Raw genomic sequence first — 9,073 nt, 5'->3', positions numbered from 1 at the left:
GAGTCGGGTCCAACTGGATGGCACATAACAACAACAAATCCCTGGCGCAATGGTTAATGTGCTTGGCTACTAAGAGGTTGGAGGTTCCAGACCACTGAGAGGGGCCTGGAAAGAAAGGCCTGGCGATCTCCTTCTGAAAACTCAGCCATTAAAAACCCAACTGAGCACAGTTCCACTCTGATGCACCTGGGGTTGCCAGGAGTCAGAGGCGACTCAACACATCTTGTTGGGTTTTTAGTTTGTACAAGAAGAGAGAAAAATGTCTACAATGTTTTTATTGACAAAATCCAAAAGATAGTAACAATAATGATAATTGAGTACATTGTAAAATAAACATCTAAAGAGAAGAAATTGTTTTTGGGGAAGATAACATTTCTCTTAATTGGGATTCAAAGGCAGTGCATCCTTTACAAATGTTCATCTTAAAAACAAATGTTCATACAAAAACCGTGATTGGTCGGGTCCGTAGCTTGCTGACTCTTGCTATAGTTGAACACCAGTAGCCAGCACTAGGTTTGGGGTGCTCAGTGTTGAGTGTCTGTCCTGGCTGTGAGGCACCTCCGTTGCCTCTTTCCCTCCCTATGCGCCCCAGTTAATCCTGTTCCTTTGCACTCCCTGGTGAGGCAGGTCAGAAAGGTCAAGATCAGGCAGAGCATGCTTCCCACTCCCAAGGGAATCTCAGGTGCTTCTGAAGACCCCCCACCCCTGCCACAAGCAAGGGTACCTATGTGTTTCAGGACCACTCAGGGTGTCACAATGTCCCGCCTTTAGTGTTCAAGCAGCTCCTCCTCCTCTCTCTCTCTCCTCCCAGTTCCTCTTCTCTCCCATCCTCCAGCTCCTCCTCCCCCACAGTCCCCCATCCCTTCCAGCTCCCCACTCTCCAGCTCTTTTCCCTCTCCAGCACCTCCCTCTTGCCCTCCAACTCCTCCTCCTCTTCGCCAGCTCCTCCTCCCCCTCCCTCTCTTCCCGTTCTCTCACTGCTCCCTCCCCTCTGGCTCCTCCCCCGGCTCCTCCCGTTCCTGATGCGTAGTCTCACTCCTCCCTCCCCTCCGGCTCTTTCCTCCCCTTCAGCTCCTCCTCCAGCTCCTTCCGGTCCCGAAGCGCTTTCTCGCTCCTCCCTCCCCCTCCAGCTCCTCCTCCGGTTTTACCTCCTTCCCGCTGCGCTCTTCTTCCAGCTCCTCCTCCGGGTCCGCCACCGCGCTTTCCCGCCCGCGTCACCGTCACCGTCTCCACTGCCACCGCGCGCTCCGCAGCCCCGCCATGCCCAACATCGTGCTCTTCAGCGGCTCTTCGCACCAAGACCTGTCCCAGCGCGTGGCCGACCGGCTGGGCCTGGAGCTGGGCAAGGTGGTCACCAAGAAGTTCAGCAACCAGGAGACCAGGTGGGCCCAGTCGGGAGGGACCGCCGCCCCCCGCGCTTCCCCTGCCGGGCGGGACAGCAGCCCCGACCTAGAGCACTCTGCTCCCCGGCCGCTCCGGCCGTCGCCGGGTCCAGGTCCCCCAGCCGCGCACCCCAGCCTGGAAGGGCGGGAAGAGAGGAGGCGCGCAGGGTGCGGGCCGAGGGACCCCGGGTCGGCTGTCCAGGGAGTTCTCTCCGCAGGCTGGACCCTGTGCGCACCTCAGGAGCTTCCCGACGCCACTTGCCCGGCTTGCCCTCACTGGTGCTGACTTGGGGCTGGGGACCCGCGTTTTTAAAGCTTCCTGGGTGTCTAATGCGCAGCCGGTGTGGAAACCACTGTGTACATGGGAGAGTGTGCTTGAGCGCTGGTTTCAGAGTGTGAGAACACCGGGGCGCACGTGCCAGCTTCCCCTGTGCAGCCTCTCGGACTTATCCTTCCCAAAGATGGTGGGCTTGTAGATTCTTTGAGGATCTGGGACACTGCTTGTGTTTCGCAGGCGTCCAGGTGGCTCAGCTGCTAACCGGAAGGTTGACGGCTCGAACGCTGTGGAAGAAAGGCCTGGCTAAGGCGTTTGTAAAAGTATGGCAGGTAGAGCGCGTGCCCTGGACTCTGGTGGTGGTGGGGGGGGGGGCTAGTGAGCAGTTTCCTCTTCGCCATCGCAGTTTCCATCCCAGCTGTAAGAGATCATTCAACAATTTAAAATTAATTGCCATAGGCGCCCATTAAGGGTGCTCTGGTGGTGTAATGAATGGTTAAAGCACTTGGCTTCTAACCAAAAGGTAGGTGGTTCGAACCACCGCTGCTCTGCAAAGGAAATATTACAGCCTTGGAAACCCGAGGAGGGGGTCGCTATGAGTCAGAATCCACACTATGGCAGTGAGTTTGTTTTAAGGCATTCTTTTCCCCTGGTGATCTGCTCCTGTGAAGATTACAGACAAGAAAATGCTACGGGGTAGTTGTCCTCATCACATGGGATTGCTCTGAGTCGGAATTGACTCAGCGGCACCCAACAGCCCTGTGTTCAGTAGCAAGCACATGGTTTGAGGGTTATTTGTATCCGTTTCTGAAGGCCACAAGAAGTGGTTGCCTCTACTCAGTACTGTCAGGTGGTGGCTCTGCTCGGAAGCTGGGCCTGGGGCTCCTTTGCCACCTGCCTGAGTCTGCACAGTCCTTTGACAGCTTTCAGGTTGGTGTTTTTTCCTCTCCTTGTACCCAGTTACCGATAATTGTGATGTTTGGCAAACATCCAGTTCAATGAGCATTTCCAACAAATGGTGCCGGAACAATTAGACATCCATATGTCAAAAAAAAAAAAAAAAAAGAGAGAGAAACATCCACCCATCCTTTCCAGCATTTACAAAAAGGACCTTGAAACATTCTAAACCTAAATGGAAAATCTAAAACTATAAAATCTTTGTGACCTTGGGTTAGATAAAATTGTCTTTGATGTCGAGAAGTTCCCTTAACCTGTTTGATGAAGGTGGTCGGGTGTGATGTCATGAGTCTGCTTTTCAGACTACAGGAATCCTTTGTGACTTCTTTGAAGTGGTAGATTACAGTTGGAAGACTCCGATGATAAGTGAAGAAACTGGTAGGTGGTATTGCTGCGGGGAGAGTACATAGAGGTTTGTAGTGTTTGATACAGAGGTCCTGGAGGATGGTCCGAGACCCGGGAGAGAGAACCGGGCTTGAATGTGGCAGTATTTTGCCAATGCCAGTCAAGTTTCAATAGCTCTGAGAATGGGAGAAATTAGAACACCAAACCAGTGGCCCATGAGGAGAATGGTGCACAGTAGAACTCTTTTCATGACTGAAGCCTTTCGGAAGTGGATCTGCAGGCCTTTCTTTTGAGGTGGCTCTGGGTGGCTTCGAGCTGCCAAACTTTCGGTTATTAGCCAAGTGCCTAACTGTTTGCATCATTCCAAGAACAGGAGAAAAAGGGGGAAATCGCTTTTATTCAGGAGGTAGTGTGGTAAATAGTAAGGAGGAATTTCTGTATCACGTGGGTTTTGGAAGCAAGTATCGTGCCCTTCCTTGTTATCTCATTATAGCACAATCTATTGCTAAGTCAATGTTGGGTTTCTGCTAAAAAAAAAAAAAAAAACTGTATGCACTGGTGGGTGGAATTCACTCAGACGTTGACGTATGAATGTTTAGATGTTTCTTTAAACAAGTATAAAGCAGACTCACATTTATTTGGTTTTGAGTATTATAACTGGGACTTGATAATGATAAAGGAGGAGGGCTCCAAACCACTCAGCCTGATGGCTGGCAATTGCTCATACAGCTACATTGTGTGTTTTCTACATGCAGACTAAGAAAAGGTTGACTTCTGGCTTTTCTCTTCCACTGAAGTGCACAGGTACAGAGGTTGATTATACAAACAGTGTTCTCAGTGTCAGGTGCTGTGCTGGTGGACTGGTTTGGACTGTGCGGTCCTAGAGAAGAGAAACAGGGTGAAAGGAAGAGGAAATTGAGTTCACATAAGGGACCTCTTCCCAAATCTCCCTGAGCTAGGACCAGAAAAATGGTTTCCTGTATCTGTATGGCACAGATGGTTAAGCACTCGGCTATTAACTGAAAGGTTAGTGGTTCTAACCCACCCAGAGGGCCTCAAAAGAAAGGCCTGGTGGTCTGGTTCCGAAAAGTCACATCTTTGAAAACCCTTTGGACCAGGGCTCTACTGTGATGTACCTGGGGTCACCATGACTCAGGGTTGACTTAGTGGCAACTGCTTATGGTTTTTTGGTCATTCCACACTTTTAAAATGCTAACTAATCAGACACAGCTTCATGATTTTGTCTTCTCACTTCAAAGTCGTTTCAGATATCCAGGGAGATGTCTGCCCCAGCTTCACCATAGACTACCCAAATCCAACGATGACTTCCTAGGACAGCATTGATGATGGCATCTGAAATTCTCCATTGTAACTTTTTACCATGGTCAGTTAACATTCTGGCAGTCATTAAGACCTGCAAGACCCAAAGTTCTGGTTATCTAGTGCAGTGCAACAAACCACCCCAGAACAGAACAGCTGAAAACAACAACCATTTATTTTGCTTAGTCGGAATCGATTCAGTGGCACCTAACAAGAATCATAGCAGTGGAAGGCTCATTTCTGCCCCTGAAACAGCTAACTGGGGCTGAAAGCTCCACTGCCAAGCAATCTCACTCGGGTTGGCACTATGTTGCTTGGGAGCTTGACTAGGAACCTCACTTACCCTTCCCATGATCTCTACTTGGGACTGCTTGAGCTCCCTTAAAACATGGAAGCTGAGTTCTAAAGAGCAAGTGTTCTAAAAGACAGGAAGCCAGAGCTGCCAGTCTTAAGGCCTGGGCCCAGAGGTTGGCACATTATTGTTTCTGTCACATTCTATTGGTCAAGCAGCCCTCTCAGATTCAAGGGGAAGGGACATAGACCCCACTTCTTGATGGGAAAAATGCTAAAGGGTGTGTGGCCATCTTTTAACAACCACACCCATTCATTGTTGAGTCGATTAAATCTTCAACCTTCTTGTTTGGGGATCAGTAGGGATCTACCTTATATTCAGTTTTTAGAATAAAGATCGGACTTGACCATCTTCATGAGTATAGAAGCAGGAATAGCTTTGGAAAAAGATACTGCCCCAGTGATGGACCCTCTGTCCTCCCTGACTGCTAGTCATATACAGCTGACTGATACTCCTGAGGAAAAAGAGACCACAGAGTATAATTTCTGGATAAATAGTCATAAACTAGAGCAGGGTTGGCACACCTTTTCTGTAAAGAGCCAGGTGGTAAATATTTGAGACCAGGCAGGCCATGTGGTTTCAGTTGCTACTCTTCTTCCTTTTGCCTTTAAAAATGTTGAGATCATTTTGTATTACTTTTCTATCGCTGTCATAACAAATTACCTCAAACTTGCTGGTTAAAGGCAACACAAGCTTATTATCATACAGTTCTAAACTGTAAGAAATCCCATGTGGGTCAGCAGGTCTGCATTTCCTTGCTTTTCACAGCTGCTGGAAGATACCCACATGCCTTGACTCATGGCTCCTTCCTCCTCCTTCAAAGTCAGCATCTCGTAGACCATCCTTCCATACTCACATCTCCCTCCGGCTCGTCTGCTGCCCTCTTCCACTTCTGAGGCCCTTGGGATGATATTGGCCTACCCAGAAAATCCACAGTCAGCTCCTTGCTTTAAGGCCAGCTGATTAGCAGCCTCAGTGCCCCTTTGCCATGTAAACGAACATCATATTCACAGGTTCTAGGGATTAGGATGTGGACCTCTTTACAAAACCAAAACCAAACCCTTTGTGATGGAGTTGATCCTGGCTCCTAGGGACCCTGTAGAACAGAGTAGAACTGCTCCATAGGGTTTCCAAGGCTGTCAATCTTATGAAAGCAGACTATTTAATTTTTCTCTTGAGGAACAGCTGGTGGGTTTGAATCACTGCATCACCAAGGCTCCTTGTAGTCCTATTTATGGGGTCATTATCTGCCTACCACACCATTCTTAGGTCATGGGCCAAAGAAAAACAAGTTTTTGGCTCCCTGAGCCATTTAATACTGTGGTTTTCAAGTCAACTTCATCCCACAGTTGATGTGATATTCACAGAGGAATCACATCGAGTTCTTGAGAGCTTGAAGTAGGAGACAACATAGAGAACTCCCTGTCCATCCTCCTGAGGTTGGCGTCATACAGTTTCCAACTGTAGCAAAGAACAGGGCTGAATGTTACACAAAGTCACTTTCAGAACTCGTCAGCTTGAAAAACTTCATTTTTCCCTTCTAAGGATCTCCTTTAAGTTGAGTATGTTGTCACTGTTAGGTGCTTTTGAGTGGATTTGTGACTCATAAGCTTATTTACTTCAGGTGTGTGACCAGATTGTGGCCCTAATGTAGATTTGGTTTTTTAAATTTCTTTGGCTAGAATTAACTCTCTTAATAAAACAGTTAAGGAGCTCTGGTAGCATAGTGCCTAAGGCATTTGACTGCTAACCAGAAGGCTGGTGGTTCAAACCCACCAGCCACTTCTCGGAAGGAAGGTTGGGCAGTCTTCGTCTGTAGTGATACAGCCTCGGAAACCCAAGGAGGGGTTGCTGTGAGTCGGACTCGACTCGATGGCAATGGGTTTTGTTTGGTTTGGTTTTAATAAAAGCATTTATATTGAGTGTAACTGGCTTTTGGTTCTGGGAGGAGGAAGAAGCCTTCTTTCATGTTCAGTCAGTTCTGCTGTAATGTGATATATGTTCCTAAAAATCACTATGTAAAATTGTGCAAAAAAAGAAGAAAAAACAAAACACAGATAGAGCTTATGAGAAAAAAAAAAAAAACATTGCTGTTGAGTGGATTCTGACTCATAGCAAATAAATAAAAAGCCTAGTGGTTAAGTAGGAGCTCTGGTAGCATAGTGGCTAAGGCACTTAACTGCTAACCGGAAGGCTGGTGGTTCAAACCCACCAGCCACTCCTCGAAAGGAAGGTTGGGCAATCTATTTCTGTACTGATACCACCTCGGAAACCCAAGGAGGGGTCGCTATGAGTCCAGACAACTCGATGGCACATAACAACAACAGTGGTTAAGTACTTGACTGCTAACTGAAAAATCAGAAGTTCAAACCCACCTGCTACTCTGGGAGAAGGATGAGGCAGTCTATTTCTGTGACGACTGACAGCCTTGAAAACTCTATGGAGCAGTTCTGCTCTGTCCTAAAGGGTCGTTATGTGTCAGAATCGACTTGACAGGCAATGGATTTTTATGGGAAAAGTAGGATTGGAGCACAACACTCCAAAACTTACTCAGTGATGTTTTTTTTTTTTTTTTAAAAAGGTAGGAATGTAATGAATGTGGTAAACGCTTTACATCTGTTAAATGTTTTAAAGTACATAGATTATGCAACAGATACAGTACTTTACCTTGAAGACTTGCAGCTTGCTTGGGGAGTGGACCTTGGGAGAGCCTGCAGCAGGGCAGGGTTGTGAGGTCATAGGAGGGTTATCTGAAGTCCTGTGGAACATTGTCACATCAGATGTGCATGGGTGTGGCTTTGTTTCTCAGCACCTTGTTCTGCTGGGGGCGGTTGTCTGCATTCTCATCTCAGGCTGGGAGGTTGCACACACACAGCCAATGCAGAATTCACGTTATGCTCAAACTGTCCCTAATAATCATTGGAATACATTTGCCTTTCAAAGCAAGCCATAGAGCAGAACGACCATGTTCTCTGGGAAAGTTGATTATCCTGAGAACCTGTCTGAACACAGGGCTCCATTCAGCTTCTCTTCCCCTGGGACAGATGGACCAGCGCTGGGCTTTTAGGGAGAACACTGACCCCCCTCCCAGCTCCCTGAGGAGAGAGGTGTTCATCAGTCCTGAGTGAAGGTCTTCTCCCCACTGGGGTGACTGAGAGCTCCTGGCTTTCCAGGGCTCCTGGCCACGAGCAGCTTCCTTGTCCTTCCTGCTGTCCCCTCCCTCTTCCCAAGCCAGAGTGCCTGAGGTGGAGCTTGCTTATTTAGGGGCCACCATTCTGCATGGAGCTCTGGTAGCATAGTGCCTAAGGCACTTAACTGTTAACCAGGAGGCTGGCAGTTCAAACCCACCAGCCACTCCTTGGAAAGAAGATTGGGCAATCTACTTCCATAGTGATATTGCCTTGGAAACCCAAGGAGGGGTCACGATGAGTCGGGTCCGACTCGATGGCACATAACAACAACATTCTGCGCGGGTGCCCTCTTGTCCAAACCTACTACTCATTTATCTCAAGGGGATTCCTATGTCCCGCTCCCTCCCCCTTGGTGTGGTTCCTCTGCTCCTTGGGGAGCCCCTCTGGGCTTTGCATGGGTCTGGGGGGTATGGTTAGGTGAGGTACTGCTTACCTTGTGGGACTGTGATATGGGCGAAGTCCCTTTCCTGAACCCTCACTCTGAGTACTCATTCTAGAATTTTGAGGCTGAGGCACTCATTTTTTCTTAATGCTAAGTTTAAATAGAGCAGTAATGGTTTCACATAAGGTGTTGGAGGAGAAAAGTTAGACCCCTTCATTTGTGGTGTGTTTGTGTGTGTGTGTGCTTGCATGTGCATGCATGTTAGGAACCACTTGCTTAGGAATGCTTTTGGCTACAACAACTGAATAATTGGCTTTCCAGTTCCAATTCTAGTTGCCACCAAGTCAGTTCCAACAACTTATGGTGACCCCATGTGTGTCAGTAGAATTGTGTTCCTTAGAGTTTTCATGGCTCTGACCTTTTGGAAGGAAATCAGGCCTTTCTTTCGAAACACCTTTGGGTGGCTTAGGGCCGCCAGCCTTTCAGTTAGTAGCCAAGCACTTAGACTTTTGCCCCATCCAAACTCAAAAGACCCAACTCACCGCCATGGAGTCAATTCCAACTCATAGTGACCCCCATCAGGTTTCCCAGCTGGTGGGTTTGAATTGCTGACCTTCTGGTTAGCAGCCAGATGCCTTAGCCACTATGCCATGAGAGCTTGGCTAATGGTAGCTCATTCAGCAAATAGTGGTTTATTTACTCACATAACAAGAAATCCAGAGCTAGATGGGGGCTCAGCAACGTTAGGTTCAGAGCTGGTGGATTCTTTTTTTTTTTTTTTTAATAGTAATTTGGGTGAAAAAATTTACAGAGCAAATTCACTTTCCATACAGCAGTTCACATACACTTTGTCTCATGACATTGACCACC

The 9,073-nt window shown here is 47.9% G+C and overlaps 1 protein-coding gene across 1 annotated transcript in view; it reads left to right on the top strand.

The window, feature by feature from the left end:
• The first annotated feature begins 1,260 nt into the window (after window positions 1-1,260).
• Window positions 1,261-9,073, top strand: part of PRPS2 (phosphoribosyl pyrophosphate synthetase 2) — a 47,060-nt gene continuing 39,247 nt past the window's right edge. Inside the window, exon 1 of the mRNA XM_007951631.2 lies at window positions 1,261-1,382. Coding sequence (XP_007949822.1) covers window positions 1,261-1,382 — 122 coding nt within the window. The remainder of the gene's footprint in view (window positions 1,383-9,073) is intronic.

The sequence above is a fragment of the Orycteropus afer genome, unplaced genomic scaffold, assembly GCF_000298275.1.
Source record: "Orycteropus afer afer isolate SDZICR_OR568_19922 unplaced genomic scaffold, OryAfe1.0 scaffold00304, whole genome shotgun sequence".
Taxonomy (NCBI): Eukaryota; Metazoa; Chordata; class Mammalia; order Tubulidentata; family Orycteropodidae; genus Orycteropus; species Orycteropus afer.
Note: the sequence above shows the minus strand (reverse complement) of the source record. Positions and strands in the feature narration are given on the sequence as shown.